At 41.1% G+C, this 20545-nt stretch overlaps 1 protein-coding gene and 1 long non-coding RNA gene across 3 annotated transcripts in view; both read right to left on the minus strand.

Moving 5' to 3' along the window:
• LOC145717771 (uncharacterized) overlaps positions 1–20545 on the minus strand; it is a 384058-nt gene that overhangs the window by 235709 nt on the left and 127804 nt on the right. For both annotated transcript variants that reach the window (XR_014141176.1, XR_014141175.1), the window contains exon 2: positions 5286–5420. This is a non-coding gene — a long non-coding RNA (uncharacterized LOC145717771). The remainder of the gene's footprint in view (positions 1–5285; positions 5421–20545) is intronic.
• On the minus strand, positions 11822–13191 carry HAPSTR2 (HUWE1 associated protein modifying stress responses 2). The gene has a single exon (XM_031017991.2). It carries the CDS (start codon positions 13105–13107, stop codon positions 12172–12174), a length of 936 nt encoding a protein of 311 aa, XP_030873851.2. The 5' UTR covers positions 13108–13191; the 3' UTR covers positions 11822–12171.

The following is a 20545-nucleotide window of genomic DNA, read 5'->3' on the forward strand; positions in this document are numbered from 1 at the left end:
GGGATCATGACCTGAGCCGAAGGCAGACGCCCAATGACTGAGCCACCCAGGCACCCCTGAACCTTGATTCTTTCAGAACTCTCCCTCAACTCAGAAGTTGCTTTCTTCCAGGGCGCCTGGGTGGCTCAGTTGGTTAAGTGTCAGCCTTCAGCTCAGGTCATGATCCCAGGGTCCTGGGATCAAGCCCCACATCGAGCCCCACATCGGGCTCCCTGCTCAGCCGGGGCTCTCTGCTTGTCCCTCTGCCTCTCCCCCTCCCCCACTGACTTGTGCACTCTCTCTCACTCACATTCTCTCTCTCAAAGAAATAAGTAAAATCTTTTTTTTTTTTTAAAAAAGAAGTTGCTTTCCCCTTTCCCTCCAACACACAAGTGTTAAACCTACTCCTGTAAAAAAAAAAATTCAAACGGAAACACAGAATGTTAGAGTTGGAAGGTCTATGTCCAAGTTTTATGTCCTCATATTATAGATGAGGTCACTGGTGCCCACAGAGGGGAAATGACTTTAGTTAAATGATCAAATTCATACTTTTTTCCATTCTCTTCAGATTCAGTATCAAGTTGCATTTAGAGAAGAACAATGGACTGCTCTCATCCCAACATTTGCCGTTTGGATTCTTTGTAGATTGGCATGCCTTCCAAGAGTTCAAGCCAAATGCCACTTCATGAGTTCTGATGTGCTGTTTGCATGGGGCATTCCAATGCAAATCGAGTGTCTTGGTCATAACATCTTGGTCTTGTTCTTCTCCCAGATTTGCATCACTAATATATGCAAGTGCCATATAGTCCAAGGGCATCTGGGGGATAAAACTACATAGGAAATGTTGCCCTTTCATGGTTCTATTTTCTCAATGGAAATTTCGTTACTATGGCAAGTTTCCCCAAAGCAGCATTTTTACTCCAATTGTGAACCTGAAGGATTGTTAATCACATGACCAAGGAAAAGTAGTGTGTATTGCGTGTAGGAGCATGGAAGCAAAGAAGAGGTAGAATTTAGAGATAAAAAAAGAGATTGTACATTGTGACTACAGTTGATAACACATGGCGACTATAGTTGATAACACCATATTGTATAATTGAAATCAGCTAAGAGGAGAACTTAAATGTTCTCAGCATAAAAAATAAAGGCACATATGGGAGGTGATGGATGTGTTAATTAACCCGATGAGGTGGGGGAAACCCTTTCACGGTGTATATATACACCAAATCATCAGGTTGTACATTTGAAATATCTTACAATTTTATTTGTCAATTATACCTCAATAAAGCTAGAGAGAGAAAAAGAAAGATATTGTTGCATCCAACCTTCCCCTCATCTTATGTATGAGGAAACGAAAGGCCAGAGAAGGCATGGCAAGTTAGGATTGACAACCCGGTCTCTCAACTCCTGGTCCAGAGTTCCTTCACAATTTGGTGTACAAATTTCAGTTTATACGAAATTTCTTCAGCAATCAATATATGCATCGAAGTGGAAGTGCATCATGTTACCACAGGGTACAACCCTGGGACTTAATCTAATTTACATTCACAATCCCTTCTGTGTTAAAGATGTTGCTTTCCTTTCTTGGGCAGAAAAATACTATAATTTCAGTTAAAACCTTTCCAGGAATTCCAAGTATGGGAGGTGGATGTTGCTAGGGAATGCTAATAAGAGGTCAAAATAGCACTCAAACCCTCTATGTGTCAGAACAGAAACTTTCCAGAAATATTTACTCAGCACTCTACCTTTTATCATTTGAAAATGCCTTCAATTAAGAAGAGGTCTCTTTTTAGATAGCCATACTGCATTTAGGGAAATTCAATCACATAGCATTTTAATAGTACATCTCTTCCCCTAATTTTCGCAGTTATCTGCTGATCTTAATTTTCCAATGAAAACCATACATTAACATTGCAGTTTTGAAGAAAATGAATAACATTTCTTGTTATGTTATAGGTCAATAGTTAAGGCAGTCGAAGTTTCATTTCTCTCCCATTAAAATTGCTTATTTGCCTCATCTCGATGTATATCAAATGGTAATAAGATACAGAATATATAAAGTTGTGACCCATGCCAGTAGGTTTTGCTGTTTCTAGGGTTTTCTTGTTAATTGGTTGCATTGTATGTCAGATCTGATTCTTCCACGCCATTGTTAAGGCTGATGCTTCTTCAGAACACCACTGAAAATAGAACTAGAAGGAGTTTCACCAAAACAAGGAACTAGAAGTAAAATTTCCTAAAGGCAGAGCAATGGTTTTTACTTTTTACTTTTATGGTTTGGAAAATAAAATGCATTCCATCCTGTGAAACTCGTTGAGTATGAAAAAGAGTGTTTTACCAGGAAAAAAAGAAAAAAAAACTACTCAATTTGTAATTCATCACTGATTTCAGAGGTTTCAGGTTAAAACACATTTCTGGAAATAGAAAACTGACATATGAAGAAAATACTCTTGCCAGCTTCAAGAAATACCTGCTCCATGGAGCTATGTATATTTTACTTCACCTAATAAACGCCCTCCTTAGCTATCAGGCATAAGATATTTTTGTAAATGAAATTGTATGCTAACCCCTCCAGAGGAGCTCACTTTTTGAACCAATGGAATAATTGTTTTGCAATGTGAATAATCCCTCTCTCATTTATCTATTGTTAGTGGTTGGATTTTTGTTCATTAAAATATTTAAAAGAGAACTAGCCTACATATTCTTGTCTCTCAGCACTTGAAGGGTAGGACTTGGGGAAAGTGAAAAAGCAAGGTAAGGACACTGGCCAGGAAGTCAGAAGACCATGGTTGAATCCAGCTCCAGCACTCACTAGCCAAGCAACTGGGGGCAAGTCACTATATACCATTCTTGGCCTCAGTTTCCTTACCTGTACTGGTGTCAGATAAAGAAACTAAAAGAATCAAATGTAATTATCTATGCAAAAACACTTGGTAAACTATAAAATGCTTGACAAATAAAGCTGATAAGCATAACAACTAATTAAATGCTCCCTACTCCCCCTTCCAAAGCCAACAATGGAAATGAAAATCAACAGCTATGTAACAGGAAAGTTGGACCTCAAAGAACATAATTTTAATCAAATAGCCTAAAGTTGGAGCCCTGGCTTGAAAAGGAAATGAACTAGTCAGGTAACATCGGAAAAGCCACATTCAGTTGGAGCTAACTTAGCCTGTGTGGAGTCTCTGACACTGGCACCTAGGGGCACACTGTGAGGTTGGAAAATAATTTCACTGAAGACTGACCCAGTGCAGAAAATGCATGCAGAAAATCCCCGGGGTGATCAGTGAATTTCGACTCTGTTAGGATCTACTTCAAATTTGATTCTGTATATGCTGTAATTCATTAGATTTGAAAAACACTTGATCCTTTAAGGCTCAGTTCAGTTACCTCTTCCATAATCAGCTGTTAAATCTCTTCAGTTGGAATTAAACTCTCCCTAGTCTGTGCCCCTAATATAAGTGGTATGCCTCCAGTATGACACTCACTAAAATACAGTTTATCTTAGAGTATGTCTGTGCGTGTGTGCACGTGCATATGTGTATTCATAATCTTGTGTACTGCCTCACTCACAAAAGTATAATCTAAGCTCCTGAGGTCAGGAACCACATCTTGGTCATCATTATGTATCTTTCACAGCATCTAGCACATTGCCTTACATATAGTAGTTGCTCAGTCAGGACTGCTGATTGTTAAAGGGAATGAGAACATACATTTACTGTTAAGAGAAGTATTCCCTTTTTTCTATACTGTAAAACTATCTATTTCAAGCTTTTTTTAAAGATTTTTATTTTATTTATTTGACAGAGAGAGATAGCAAGAGACGGAACACAAGCGGGGGGGGGCAGGAGAGGGAGAAGCAGGCTTCCCACGGAGCAGGGAGCCCAACACAGGGCTCGATCCCAGGACTCTGGGATCATGACCTGAACCAAAGGCAGTCGCTTAACCAAATGAGCCACCCAGGTGACCCTATTTCAAGCTTTAAGGTGTGGTTGATGATCCCAGATCTGACAATAGGGATTCACATTCTTGATGGAGCTGAGTATGGTTGTTAAATCCCTCAAGGGAGGTCAGTGTACTTGAGTTATAAGTTCCATGCCATCTGGAGACTACATCCATTTAGGACAGTGTTGTCCAATACAGGAGTCACTAGCCACATGTACCTATTGAGCACATAAAATGTGCCAAGACTGAATCGAGATATACTGTAAATACAAAACACATACCAAATTTCCAAGACTTAGAACAAGATTTAAAAAACAATATAAAATATCTCATTAGTAATTTTTATATTGATTGCATGTTGAAATGAAAATATTTTGGATATACTGAGTGAAATAAAATATATTATTAAAAGTAATTCACCTTTTTATTTTTATTTTTTTAATGTGGCTACTAGAAAATTTAGAATTACATGTGTGGCTTGCATCATTTATTTTTTTAAAGATTTATTTATATGAGAGAGGGGGGCAGAGGGAGAGAATCCTCAGACTCCCCGCTGAGCAGGGAGCCCAATAAAGGGCTCGATCCCAGGACCCTGAGATCATGTCCTGAGCCGAAATCAAGAGTCCTATGCTTAACCAACTGAGCCACTCAGGCACCTCGTGGCTTGCATTATATTTCCAGTGGACAGCACTAACATTGGAAACCAGCCCCCAGAAGAGGATCTATCATTAAAACAACCTAAATGCTACTAATTAGCACATCCACTAATTCCTCTTGAGACCAATAGGACCCCAAAAACCAAAGGGCTATGACACAAAGCACAGATACAATACTACGTCTTCATCTCTGAAATACCTAAGTCTGTACCCAAGCAAGGAATAGGAGTTCCAGATGAAGGCCTTCCAAGCAGAGAAGAGAATTCTAAAATTTTCAGGAGTTAAAATGAGAAAAGGCATTCTTAAAGTTTCTGAACAAAACCTCAATATGTACCAACTTAACTTGTGCTGACATGATGCCACAACAAACTGAAAAGGTAAAATAAAATCCAAATGCTTTGCATGAGGTAGCACAGTGCCTTGCATCCTAACAATGTTTATTGAAGTGAATTGAATTTGGAAGAGGTTGTCTAATTGGATTTGATCTCTTTTTAAACTGAAGTCAATGAACCAGGGTATGTCCATACACAACGCTAAAACTCTCCACTGAGTCTATTACCATGTATTGAGGGTGGATACTGTGCTCTCTTGGCCCTTTATATAGCAACGACTGGATCCCTGCTAGAGCATCAGCCATCACAGAGAGGAATCAGGTATAAATGTAACCTTCATTGTAATAAATACTGTCTTATATCTATGTTTCACCTTAAGCAGGAGGGCTCCTTGTCGCATCCCTGAGACAGCATCATAACAAAGCCTTCGACTACTGCACATACCTGCGGTAGCTACATTTCATCAGCCACGAAGATTTAGGTGCCATCTATGAGGCACAGACAGCGCCTGAAATTGGGAAAATTAAAAAGAGACTTTAAGAAATAGGAAGAACTCGCTAACCAACTATTTGGGTGGGGGGCTTTTGCAATGTGTAAGTACATCAAATCATTATGTTGTACGCTTTAAACATCTTTCAGTTGGAGTTGTCAATTATACCTTAATAAAAAAAAAAGACATAGGAAGAACCAATTTTTAAGCAAAGGCAATGTAAATACTGAGAGAACAGCCCTGTTAAATTACACATAATTCCACTTAAGACATGAAAAGCCAAGAGCATTATCAACAAGTCTATTCAGTTAATTCAGGGAAATATAAAAAGAAAAACATTCGACCCAGGCATTTAGCATTGTGAAAACAGACTAAGCAGTTGATTGATCGATCTATTTTCAACAGGTTGTGTGGACATCCTGTAGGCACAGACTTAGTCTGAGGCTATTGCCTTAAGAGGTAAAAATCCAATCAGCTATAGTAAAGTGGAGATGGCCACAGTGACCCAGTAACCTCTGCTCAAACTTTACCCATATTAGGACACTCTTATACTAGGTTGTTTTGAATGAGACCCAAATGTATTTATGTATTTTCCTAGTCTTCCTTATCACCTTCTTGTGTACTACTGAGCAGTTTTTGAGGAGACAAGTCACTATTACAATGTTGTCAAGGCCCTTCTCATTTTCTAGTTCAAATCCTTGTTCATGCTGTTTGCTAAGTACTTGTTCCCTGTGACAGCTTTCAGCCAAACAGAACACTCTGAATGCTGCATTCCAAACCACTCTGTCCTGCTGGGCTCCGGGTGAAACAAGCTCTTCAAACTCCATCATGTGAACTTTTCACAAGGAACAATCTCCCTCAGACAATTCCATTCAAAGATACTATCCGTGAAACCGGGACTCAGGGAAGGGGTGACATCACAGGCTTCCCCTTCTGGCCAGGGTCATGACCACCAAAGTTGTACTTAAGAGGCTCCCACGTGGTTCAGCACATGATTTTCTTAATGATCTAACATTTCCCCCAATTTTCCCATAAGCTTCCAATTTAAGATATTCACACTTAAACACAAAATTGGGTACTGGTGTCAAGAAAGCCTGGGATTTCAAGAACAATGAGAAATTTGCAACCAGGGTCTCTATTACTATTAGGGGTAGGAGGGTAAATATAAAACATACTATATAATATGTGCCATATGCGGGGTTTTTTTGGCCGTGTTGGGAATCATAGAAACAAACAGTATTATATCCAACCAAGAGGCTGGAAAAGAAAAGAGAGAGAGAGAGAGAAAATTAGATTGTTTTAAATGTCTAAAGCCAAGGTTTGGACACAAGAGCTATAAAAAGATGCAGGATTATTCCACTGAGATGGACGGCCAGTTTGCCTGCAGTTAGGTTACAACAGAAGAGAACCAGCACCCCAGGCTACATTTTGAGGAATCTGGGATTGTTTTCAGAAAGACCTGCCTGGTAGCTCCTGAAGAAGGCGGCTTTGGACTCTCGTAAAAGATGTTTAAGTTGAAGACAGTAAGCCACAGATCCAGGATGATTTCCATTCCTGTTCTCACCAGAGTTGGGGCATGTGAACTGGGTGGCTTTCTAGGTCCCCCTTTAGTCCACTGAGTCTATGAACTTCTCTGTGTAACATCGTACTGCTCAACTTATTATTTTTTAAAAAGAATAATGCCTGAATAAGGGGGCATTTGCCCGTAAAAAGCCCCTTAAGCATTCAAAATTGTTTTTTTAATTCTTGACCTGCTGAGGAAGATGGAACCAAAAGAGAGAGTAAGCCTGGGAGTCCTTGTTTCAAGGAGCTCACGGAGCTCAGCTAGTCGGACACTAGATTATCAAAATGAGAATATCACAGAAAGAAGGTAATTGCTACCACTGCCTATTGAATTAGATCACAGATCAGAAAGTGCCAGAGCTGTGGACACCTTAAAGATCATCTAACATAACTAACTCCTTTATTTCATATATAAAAAGCAAAAAAGGCTGACTTGCTCCAAGTCACTTATTGGGAAAGTCAAAACTTAAACCCGGATCCCGTGGGCTTGCCACCGACGCCTGAGATACGACAATCATATCTACAAATGAGGAGGAATGTTGATAACTTATTATTATAGGCTACACTTCTTTGAGGAAGCACATATAATGCCCCATAGAATAAAACTGCTCCTCCAAAGTTTTATTTTGAGCTTTCCTTCCCATAATATAATTTTATGACAAAAATAATTCTTCCATTAAAAAATATAAAAGTATTGTATAATTTTGAATATGTCTTTTTAACTTACACATGCGGTAACGGAGATGTGTACACACCTCCCTAGGGAAGAGACCCCATTGGGATGAGACTTAACGGTTTGCAGTCTAGTGGGGCAGACAGACGCAAACTGACAATTCCCGTGATGAGTCCAAAATGAGAACTCTGGGGAGGGGACTTTAACCCCAACTTGGAAGGGAGAGGAAGGTATGAAAATTAAAAAGGCCAGAGTCCAGAGAAGATCAAAAGGAAATTTCAAGTAGTCCCGTTTGGCCGGTGGCTGAAGTGCGCTGGTGGCAAGGGATGACCTGTATTCCCTGAATGCACAAGGCCAACAGCTTCCCCCAAAGAAACACAACACAGTAAAGACAGTATGCTTGCCATGCCAGAGTGGCCTCATAGTACAAGTTTCCTAGCCCCACTCAATCATCAGCATATTAATTAAAAGGTCATACACAATATAACTCAGGGAGGCACAGTGAACAATGGACTGGAACCTGGTATGTGGTATTAGTCTTACCAATGAGTCACTGTAGCCCTCCTGGGTGAGGTCACTTGTCCCATCTGTAAACTCAATAGTTGACCCTGCCCTAGATGATCTTTAAGGTCCCTCTTGGCTCTGAACTTAGGAAGGATCCCACCATGCATATGCTACTAGAGGAATTCTGTAAGCCTCCATGAAGGCCCGGGCTGATCAACAACAAACCCTCCCCTGACCCCCTACTCAATCATCATTTCGTAAACGGCAAAATGATCTCACGGCAATGTTTCCTAACTCTCAGTTCGTAAGGAATTTTGACTAGCAAGCAGTGGTTTAATGGATAAAATAGTCAGCTAGAGGTTAGGAAATCAGAGGCTTTTCTCAGGTTCCTATAAAAGGACACAAATGAGGAGATTTCATTTAATAACAAGTTTTAGACTCAGTCTTCTCATCCGCACTCCTAGAAGGAAAATTTATGAGATATGCAAAGTGAGGGGTGCCTGGCTGACTCAGTCAGAATAGCATGCGACTCTTGATCTCGGGGTTGTGAGTTCGAGTCCCACGTTGGGTGTAGAGATTACTTAAATAAATAAACTTAAAAAAAAGAGGGAGAGATGCAAAGTGATGATAAAGATAGTAAGTACAAAAGGAGGGAATAACTTTAAGCCTGCACAGAAATTTCACCACCAATGATCAATTTTAAATTAGCTCCTTGAATCAATCACAAAGCTCACAGTGGGGTCCCTTGGGTTTCAGACTTCTCTGTGGTTCTTTAACCATGCTATCGTGGAAGGTTAAGGTTAAGGTGACAAGATTGCTGACTGTCTCAACAGCCACTTCTTAGGCCCTTCAATATAGGATAAATACATACATGCATACATGCATATACACATAGAAACTAGCTCAGGGGCTTCAGACTTTACCAGGCATCACAATTACTGAGGCCTCCTCCTGAAAGCAGGTCGCTTCAGGGACCCTCCTATTGAGATTTTAATTCACCTGGAGCTGCTACCTTCATAAGCAACTCAGGATATTCCCAAGGGAGGTGGTCATGAGACTGACCACTTTTCAAAAAGCTGAATCTGATAGTTAGGAATAAGGGTAAAGGCATACAGGGAGAAATCATCTAGAAATTAGAGTATGGGCTTCAGGTGTCCTTCCTGGGCAGTAAGTAAACAAAGGGAGAAAGGAAATAGCTAAGCCTGAGTCTGGATGGGGGCTCACTCATCCACTCATCTAATAAATATTTACTGTGTACCCATATGGGTCAGGCACTGTGCTAGGCACTGGGAATTACAGAAGAAAACAAGACAAATGAGGTCCCTTCCCTCATACTGACATGCCCTCTTACCACTCTCCATACCTACCTGTTAAAGTTACTGTGGTTGCTCAGTCAGTCCTGCAGCCCCTAACGCCCCAGTGATTCCACTGGAGGACGGCTCTGGGACACAAGAAGCAGGAAGAATGACAGAAGGGAAGGCATGACTATTTTGTTTTTTCAAGACTAGCCCTCCAGGAGATTCTGCAGCTGGAATTAAAGGCTTTCTCAGTCTTCAAGAAGCAGTACAGAATGCACACTGGGGGTGCCTCCTACCTGGTATGGTTTGAGGTGTGGGAGGGTATGAGTGAGCAAAGGCTTCCCAGAGAAAGTCCTGTCAGGGTAAACATCCCCACAACCCTGATTAACCAAAAGGCAATGTCCCCAGTAACAACATCCTATAGGGACACCCTGTGCTATCCCTGCTGGACATCCAGGCATCCTGCTATCTTCCTAAAGGGGGTGGTATCATCCCCTGCCCTAGGATAGAATCTAAAGTACTGGGCCAGGCATTTGAGACCTTCAAATATAATTTGGCCCCTGCCTCCCCTCCCTAGCTCCTGTGATCCCCGAACACACTTTACTGTTTTTCCCTCCTTCTCAAACTTTGTCAGATACTCTTCCCCTACTGGTATCCCCTGTGCCTTCTCTTTCTACACATTTTTCTGGGCCCAGTTCAAATGCTACTTCCTCCAGAAGCTGTAACCCTCTTGGCAAGGAGGACCTTCTTCCTCTGAATTCTTCCGCACAGTCCTTAGGTGCTTTTCCTACAATTAGAAGTGCTTTTTTCACTACATTAATTTACCTTCCAAGTTAGGATGTGCCCCTTGAGGATAAAGATTGTTTTTGGTTTTGTTTTTGGTTTTTTTTTTACATCCCTTCTCAGGACCTAGCACAGTGCCTCAGTAAGTATGTGAAGACTGCCTCAACAGCAAGTTTTTATTCTATCCGGGAATTACTTTATTTTGTTGTATTATTTTAATGCATTCGTTGATTACAAATCTACTCCAAAGCCCACACTAATGAAACAGAGACAACCTTCTGATATGAACCTAAAGGCAAGGTGTTACTCAACTATCTACAATATTTTATATGCTTGCTTTGGAAGAGCCTGGGGGAGATATGTATATTTTAACTTCCTCCCACCCCTTCCATAACTTCACTGCCACCTCCTCTGCCTCCACACGGACTCTTTCATCACCTCCACTCCACCCACCCCTATTCAGAACCACTTTGGCCTTTTAGGTGTCCCTAGGACTTTCATTTCCAAATCCTTTCCATTCTTACCCCCCTCCCCATATTTTTTCAGGCCAGAGGAAGTAGATCTTTCATAACTCCAGTTATAAGGTGTATCCCTCAGGCAATTTCAGGAACTCCAAGGCTGCCCTAATATGCAGAGTGACAATCCTGAGTATTCATGAGCTAAACACACTTATAATACAAGACCTGGGATATTTAAGCAAGTTTCAACTATCAGAACAGTAGTTTCCTGTTCAAACACAGAGATTCTACTTATTTCTAAATTGATCTGTTTTCCTGCTTTTTCTAAAATATAGTAGATTTTAATGTTTTACTGACTTTTACTTATAGAGAAGGGAGAACATTTATTGAGTACCTTTAGGTGTTAAGCACTGGGCTAGATACTTAAATTACGGATGTCATCTTATCCTCATGACTACTTTAGGAGACACACAGTTCCATTTTACAGATGAAAAACTGAGGTCAAGAGACATTAAGTGATTTGCCCAAAATAATGCAATGAAGTTGTGGGACTGGGACTTTACTGTTGGTCCTTTTTTAATACAAAGCTCATGCTCTTTTAGTTACATCATGCTGTATCCTTAAATAAAACCCAGTGCATTCTGACTACTGTCTTCCAATTCAAAACAGAGATTACCAAAAAGATGTAACCTTAGGAAAAGGAACTTTTTACATTCCTCAGAAAAAGGAGCACCACTGGGCCACCATCTTTGATCTCAGGATCTCAATTGTTGGCTTAATTTTCCTAAAGAGCACTGAATTGACTCAATATCAAGTATTACCTGCCCAACCATTATAGCACCCCTTTACACCATCACATAATCACCATAATAAGCAGCTATATATATAAAAAAAAAAGCACCTCACAGCCTAATATGTATTACTTGCACACTTTGTACAAATTTGGTGCATGGTAAAGTGGAGCAAAAATAGAAAACTCCAGATTTCACCAAGATGTCAAGTTTTACATTTTGATAAGATGTAACTGAACTGGCAAAAAATGGTTAAAGCAAATAACCAAATAATAGAGGATAAAAGTATCCTATAACCAAGTAAACACCTATTAGTCCTTCCCCTTTAAGAATTTTAAATAAGGTCACATTTTTCATTCAACAAACATTTATTGAGCACCAGCAACTGTGCTAAGTGCTAAGGAATATAACTGTGAACAAGATAAACCAGGCTCCCGCTTTGACCAGATACTTCTGTTTTTTCTGATCTTGCTAACTACTACATAATACTTGTTCTCTGCTAGAATTATATTTTTGGGAAAGTCAGAGTCATACGAGGCCTCTTCTAGAATACTTTAAAAGTTTCTTTATGGCAAACTTGACAGAAATCTTTGTTTAACTTTGAGAAGAAAACGATGGTCTCGAGCATCCTTTCGACAAGCATGTAGAAGGTCGAGTTAGCTCTCAAATAACATGGCGGCTGGCGGCCAACGGCACGGTTCAGACCATTCGGTTGCGCTTGTGGGTTGGGGAGTCTGTGACACTATCCCCGCACTGGGCCGAGGTGCGCTTGCGGGTCCCCCCACTGTCCAGGCGGAGGGCCATTTCTTCTGAGTTGAAGGGGTTCAAGTCGTCCTCGAGGAAGCTACTTTTTCGGCGCCCGCCGCCGGTGCCATTGGTGGCGACGCCATTGCTGGCGACGCCATTGGTGGCGACGCCATTGCTGGCGACGCCATTGCTGGCGACGCCATTGCTGGCGACGCCATTGCTGGCGACGCCATTGCTGGCTTGAGGAGGGGAGCCAGGTGCACCAGATCTCACGCTGATGCTCGCCATGGCACCACTGAGGCCATGCAGGGCGATGGCCTCGTGGAAGGGCTGCAGGTCGACGTCTACAGACGAACTGGATTCAGTAGCTGTGGCCTGGCCGGTGGCCCCGGCGGGCGGCTTTGGCGGCGTCCTGGGGGTGCGCGATGATGGAGGTGCGGGGGGCACTTTGCCACACAGGAAGCTAATCAGGTCTTCGCGGAGAATGGTGCTCCGGCCCTTCTTCACCCACTCCAGGACGTCTTTGATGCGACGCTGGTAGCCAACCTGGACACCCAGGTCAAAACTTCGTTGGTGGGCATCCCCGCTCTCTTTGTAGAGACTGGTCACGGCCATGGCCGCATTCTGGAAGGGGTCCCACATGGACAGTTCTGGCTGTGGGCACCCGGAATCCTTGTAGAGCTGGGCCACGGCGGTGGCAGAGATCTGGAAGAGGTGCCACAGCTTCTGCTGCTCGCTCTTGAGCCCCGCTGCCTCAGCGGTCGCCTCCTCCTGCAGCTCAGGGGGCAGCTGCTCTTCCTGCTCGGCCTCGGCCAAGCACTGGCGTTCCCACTTGGAGAACCAGTGCTCCGCGACCTCGGCCTCGCCCTCCTTCGGCTGCTCCTCCATCCTCCTCCTCCTGGCCGCTCGTCTCCTCCACCGCCGCCTCCTCCTCCGCCTACTCTTGCTCCTCCACCTCCACCTCACCTCCTGCTCCGAGCTCCCCTCCTCCTTCTGTGGCCGCCGCCTCCTCCGCGTGCGCCGGCGGGCGGTCGCGCGGGCGGCGGGGCCCTGAGGCCAACTGTTCCGGCGCGCGCCGCCCGCGGCCCTGGTGCACGCCCCGCCCCGCCCCGCCCGGCCCGGCCCCCAGCTACGCCGCGGAGATAACTCCGCAGCCGCCGGCGCCGCCTTGCTGCCCCCTTCCGGCCCCGCAGTCCGCTCCTAGGGCCCCCCCCATGGCGCCGCGGCCTCCCCGCAGCCGCCGCTGCTGCCGCCTCGGTCGCCGCCGCCGCCGCCGCCGCCTCGGTCGCGGTCCCGCAGCTCGGCCCCAACCCCCGCTCCGCCGCGGCTGCCGCACCAAGAACTCGGAGGGGGACCGGCTGGAGCGCTGCCTCAACGCGGCGCTTGCCTACCACTTGGCCCCCTTTTCACACATTTTTGAGACTTGTCGGCTTCATCCAATGAGCTGATCAAATTTTACATCCTATGTTGCCAGAGAGGATTATGGGGCAACTTCATGGTGTCGATCACATCCAGGGCGCCGATCCGGGAAGGCCGGGGGGTGGGGGGGAGTGGGTAGAGTGGAAAGAGCATGGCCCCCGTGAATAGGCAAGCAGTCTGAATCCCAGCAATGCCCTCTACATAGTAGGTACCCAAGAAAAGTATTTTCCGCTGATCGACGCAGTATTTTGTAGAGGAAAAAAAATCATATAACTCTGCCCCCGCCCCCCGCTTCCTGGGCCTCAGTTTCCCCAAGTGCCAAATGAGGTTGCTGGATTAGGTCTCTGAAAAGCACTTACAGCCGTGATTTAGAACTTTCCTGCTGTCGCTGCAAAGCACCTCTTCCGGGCTAGTTGCATACTTACCAAATCTAAGAGTCACGTCAGAAATGGTAGTAATTTTTTCCCCTCAGTATCCTTGCAAGGTTTTTGTCATTAAAAAAAAATGGGTTGGGGGTTCTCTGTGGTCTTTCAACTACTGAAAATTCCAAATGAAGAAGTAAGGGAAGAGAAAATAGGAAAATGAAATCTCAAACACGGTATTCTCTGCTCTAGTGTAAAAATTCACTGTCTTTTAGGAAAGAAAAAAAAAAAAGCTTACCTAATTCAACACCCTAAAAATTATAGCTAGGCAAAACATCATAATAATACCAAAATTAAGCTAAACCTATGTGATACTAAAGTCTTTTCCTTGGGTTCAATAACAACCCTCCTCTCCTGTAATGATGCAGTTCTTTTTCAGTGCAGACAGTTCCAGAGCAAACTGTGTTAAGAAAAATTATCACTGAGCTAAGAATAACAAAAAATGGGAGGAACTAACATGTAATAAGTTTTTTAATTTAGGAAAAAAGTTAGAATTTCACAGTTTTTGTTGTAGACAATACTTACTAGGTCTCTATGAAGCCTTACAAAGATAAAGGAAGCTAAATCTTCTAGCAAAATATGTTTAATAATTCCCAAATATGAAAATTAGTATATAAAATAAAATGATCTAATCATTAAGCTTTATCATCTTCCTTAAAAGAAATACATGTTTCTAAGTTAAATATAAAAGAGAAGAAGAAGAGGGGATTGTGCCCTTTCTCTGCAAACCAGGCTTTTTCACGATTCATTAAACCCTTTTTCCATATGTGTAATTGGACTCTTCTCATTTACATAAACAAGGGATGAGGCAAAAGACCTTAGATCAGTCCAAAAAGAGAAATACATTTCTCATCTCCAATGTTAAAAAAATATATATTGTAGAAAACTCCAAGAAGGCAGATCCCCTTCCTCCCACACACACTCACATATACCAGCCCTGAAATAGTTCATGGCCAAGGAGATACGGAGTTTGCCAGAGTTTTGGAGGTTGCGCTGCATACAGTGCCTCACAGTTATTATCAGAGGCACATGTTTTTATTTTATTTTCTCTACGTAAAAAGCTTAGACTGAAATGACTGACAGTAGGACACGATATCCTATTTTCTCCCCTCATTTTTGATTGGGTTAAAAACCAAGAAGAAAGACTGCACTGTCTTTGAAAGAGCACAACCCTCTGCTTGGGCTTGAGTTGTCTGGCTGGTATCCTCCATTCAGTTGGTCTCAGCACCTGATTAATTAGTTAATTAGTACTTAGAGCTGACTAGCCCCAGTCGGCAATTTTCATGCCCTGCATGGTGAAATGTTGAATCCAGCATTGAAATTTCTGTGTCGCACACCCTAATTATTATCACCCCACTACTTTTAAAACCATTGCACCAAATTATTATAATAGACAGAGTCAGACAACTGTGTGGGAATATGTTCTTCCTGAGAAATAATGGTAGACTTCTAATATTTTTCACTATTGCCCTTAACACATTTAAATAAAACAATGAATGGGAAAAATCCTAATTCAATTAGCCTCCAACTCCTTCCATAGAGAAAATGATTTTATATGGGAGAGATGTTAGAAAAATCACAGCCAACATTTTTAATTTTTATCAGTTCTTCAGGTGGCAAAGAGCACATTTACAAGATATCCCATCTGAGATTAATTTTGTTCCCATATAAGTCTAAAACGTCAGGAATAAAAATCAGAATAGAAAATAGAAACAATATAAAACCAAAAAAACCCTAAGATCATTTTAACTAGCTATAAGGAAATGATGCTATCTGTGTGTGTTTAAGGTGGGGGGGGACTTTTGATGTTTAAAAATACTGACATAATTTAGGAATGAGTTTTCTATGGGAAAAAGTATTCCTTGGCCGCTGCCCCATTCTCCCATAAATTTGATGTCATAGCTAAGGTTAAATATCAACTAGGGAAAAATAGTTTTAGAAAATAAATTGGGACACAAACCTAGGGGAATCTAATTTTTTGGCATTTCTCAGTGTACCATTACCAAAAAGGGCTCCAGTGTGTCAATGATTTTCAGTATTATTGGTATCTATTTTCACCTGAAACAATCCTTATATATCAGTAGTGGGCTGCCTGTAATTGTAAGAGCTAAATGGTACACAAAACTGGATACACAACCACACAGATCAGTAAATGGGTCAGACTGAAAGCAAAAGTAAACACCAACCTTAGGAAATGAAAGAAGTTAAAAGATAAGTGTTAAGGACCTTATTCTTTTTGGAGAATAAAACAAGATTTAGTAGCTTTCCACTTAATTTAAATGAAAAGAATCACTACCTTACATATTGCAGTGATAATGTAATGGGGAAAGAAAACAAAAAAGTCTTTGTACAAATGACACCTCCTATAGTTGTTGTGAAGAAACTTTTCCCCTTGGTATCTGCTAACAAATTCTAATTAATGCTGCACATTCCTTTACTGAAATCATTTAATGCGTAACAAGGGGGGTAAAAAGAAATGCTGAATGCTCGTGATTGCCCTGTTAGAATTATGGGAGTGAAAGCCTGGGGCCCCAAACTTACTGTCTATTAAAGCCAAGCTTTGAAAAAGAAATGCAACCTACAAAAGCTGTCAATCTCCCTTGCCCCTAAAGCCTGGGTTCACATGGATTCAAGTGACAGCCCTCCTCCCCCATGCACAATACATCAATCTGTCTCTCCCACAAGCACCCACAGCCCATTGTGCTGGCCGCAGGTGCCTATTATGGCACCCATGGCTGCCTCCCACAGCTCCGCCCCTGAGAAACAGGAACTGCAGACAATGGAGCCCTGTGGGAAGACAGAGGTGGGTGTTGGGAGGGATAACAGACAGATGGTAAAGGGTATAGGGTAGTAAGGTAGTTTCAAAACAAATGTCAAACATTCAAAATTATGGCTTTTTCATGTCTCCCCTTTTGAGCTGCCTTTGCTTCAATCACCATCTGCCATAATTATAAAAACACTTACCTGTTACCATGAATTTTTGCTCCCCTTTTTGGGTAGTGGTGGACTGGATGACCTTCAATACTCTACTCCTCCTATTTAGCCTCAAGGTTTCTCAAGGTCACAGACGGAGGAGTTGTAGTTAACTGACACCAGGAGACCATAGAGGGGAAAGAAGGAATATTTCTAGTTTTTTTTCAAGGTTTGTGGTTTCCCTTTGAGCTTAGTTTTGGGCTCCTTAAGGGGCGTGGGTTATAAAAATTAGTTACTTTGGGTAATATATTTATGAAATCAAAGTACTATAAGACTTTTACAAATGTCATATCAGGCAGGTGGAAATTCTTAGGCCATTTCTTTTCTGGTAAGGAGTCACATAAAGAGAGATGAAGTGCATTTAATAATAAAAGTACTGAAAGTTTCTCACTCAGACTTTTTACCTATTTCCAAACATGCCAACAAAAATAAGTAAAATTGTAAAAAAAAAAATACTAAATACTATTCACATCGAGTGCCATTATCACAAAAAGTACATTTTAAACAATTCATTTCATAAAATGTCACTTGCCTGTGGTGGTTTTCACCTTCTGAGTTATGGACTAATTAAGGAGTAAGAAATAAAAGAATTAAGATATATGGCAAAAACACATGTATTAGTTCAAGTAAATTTGATTTAGTTGCTTTTGTCCTTGCTTTATCATCTCAATATACCACCTTATTCCTGTTTCCAAGATATTTTGTCAAAAATTAAAACCAAGCTAACAATAATTTCATTACTACTACTACTACCTGTCTCAAACAAAAAAACCACCAAGAAAATTCTGGCACAATTTTAAGTCATGGTCAAGAGGATTGGTGACTTGTTGGAATGAGGGTACTGCTAAAATAATGCTAGGGACTAAAACCAGCCAGTTTTCCTGAAGCAAACAAGAGGGTCTTGGTTTGCTGTCAAAAACTACAAACTAAGCTTTAACTAGGGACTGTCAGGGATCCAAGTGAGCTCTTGGCCAGAGAGCTTAATTAGCAGAGTTGGTTTGGGTTTTTAAATTACAGAAGAAAAACAACCAATACAGTATGAAAGCATACAGTGGTCTAATGTAGCACAAGATTCACTATTCCATTATGTGTGTGTGTAGTGATTTTGCACATTTCGTTAACAATTTAAATTTAGATTTTAAACATTATTTTTGTGCCCATTACTAGGGCATGTTTCTTTTGTTTTCTTCTTATGAAAATCTCTTTCAGAGATTTTCATGTATTTATCACCAAATATTAATATGTGCCCCCTCTTTTTTATATAAGTAGTGGCATACTACATACACTATTTTGTTTTTTAATGTGAGAGATCTTGGAGATCAGTCCATATCAGAATATTAAGAGCTACTAGAGTATGCTTCTTAAATGTGAATAGTTTTGAGTCATATTTGGTATCTGTAAAAGTTAAGAGTCCAGCTCTACGGTGGGCAAATATATGATTCCAGTATTTAGCTACCAAGTGATCAAGCCATCTGGAGGCTATTCTTATTTCTCCTAACTATTGAATTAGGTATTCCATTTCAAATGCTCAGAAATTAGTACAGCTAACTTCATGTATCCATCTGTGGGAGCCAGAGAAAATGTGAGGAAAAGTCACAGATAACCCATAGATACAAACTTTGTTAAAGATGCTTACATGGGAAAACTTTTAAGAGATTTATTGGTAGGGTTTGTGAACTGTTTCTATACCATCCAAAATAATGAGAGTCGAAAAGAAATTGCTAAGGGCTTCCCATTTGATCCATGGTCCATTATTCATACTTAGGGTATCTCACAAGAATGACCTTGCTGAATTGATTTAACTGATTAAAAGATGCCAGGTTTTAGCTGTAAAATTTGTTGACAATACACAGTCCTTTTACCTATGCTCCAACGCCCTATGGAGCTCTAGAGGTAAAATAACTTGGCGTTTTACAATTAACATAATTTGTTGGTTAAAATCCAAAATTTTATTGCCAGACAAACCTGGGTTCTAATCCTGGCTCTGGAGCTTGAAAGTGGTGTGATTTTACTTCTCTGATACTGAGTTTTCTCTAAAACAGGGATAATAATAGTACTTACTTCATAGGCTTGTGTAAAGATTAAATAGGACCATGCATTGACCCTTAAAACAATGACCAGAACATAGCAAATTCTCAAAAAACAGTATCTATTATTAATATTTCTAATATTAGTTATAGGACTCTCAGGATTAGCTAGATGAATTCTCAAATCTGATGGGCAAAATCGCCTGGGAGGGTAGTTTTTAAAAAATGCACATACGCCAGACATACCTCACCCAAAGAAACTCCAATTAAATTGGTCTGTGGTGGTGCCTGGGAATTTATATTTTAAAGCATTAAAGGAATCCCAAGATGACAACTGCTAAGCTGACCAAGAAAGCATTAGGTCGTAATTAGAACAAGAAGTCAAAGGGTTCAGTGAAGAATATCCTTAAGATGGATGCAAATTCTCTAAGCAACCTATATCACTAAGAAACCAGAAGCTATTTTTCTGTGCTTTTGATTGACAATGGAATACAATTAGGAACTCTAAGGAGAACAAAAAGCTGTATGATGATTCTAGTTCTAATAGGAAGCATGCTAAAATGTGGCATCATTTGAGCCATTGAAGGAGTATAAGAAAAGATAATCCATTTGACTTTGACATTTGAAATGTTCTCCTACCAGCAGCACTTTTTTACAGCTCTATGATTACATTAATTTTCTCTGTAGGTCCAAACACATTCCTTGGTCCTGCTGTGAATAATATTTACATGGAGTTAATATTGGGAGAGTTGTTTGTTTGGTTCTTTAGTTAAACTTCTTATTTTGAAGTAAAGTTCCATGCAGTTGTGAGAATATATATATATATATACTCAGTTTCTCCCAACAGCATCTTGCAAAAGTATAAAACAATATCAGAATCAGAATATTGACATTGATACAATCAAGATGCAGAAGAGTTCCATCACCACAAGGATCCTGTATGTTTCTTTTTTATAGCCACACTCTCTTCCTTCCCATCCCTTCCTCTCCTTAATCCATGGTAACCAATAAACTGTTCCATTTCTATGATTTTGTAATTCCAAGAATATATGCAAATAATATAAATGTGATCAGACAGTTTGCAATGTTTTGGGATTGGCTTTTTCCACTCAACATAATTCTCTGGAGATCCATCCAGATTGTTGCCTATATCAATACTTCCTTCCTTTTTACTGCTGAGCAGTATTTCTTCATATGGCTGTACCACACTTTGTCTAACCATTCACCTGTCAAAGGACATGTGGGTTGTTTCCAGTTTATGAATAAAGCTACTACTAATAAAGCCACTCTGAACACTTGTGTACAGATTTTTGTGTGAACTTCAAGCTTCATTTCTCTGTGATAAGTGCCCAGCAGTTACTGCTGGGTTGTATAGTGCTAGCATATTTAATTTTTTAAAGAAACTGCCAAGCTCTTTTTCCAGAGTGGCTGTACCATTTGACATTTCCACCAGTAATGTATGGATGATCAAGTTTCACCACATAT

Source organism: Leptonychotes weddellii, chromosome X (genome assembly GCF_054177405.1).
Source record: "Leptonychotes weddellii isolate Sample4059 chromosome X, ASM5417740v2, whole genome shotgun sequence".
Taxonomy (NCBI): domain Eukaryota; kingdom Metazoa; phylum Chordata; class Mammalia; order Carnivora; family Phocidae; genus Leptonychotes; species Leptonychotes weddellii.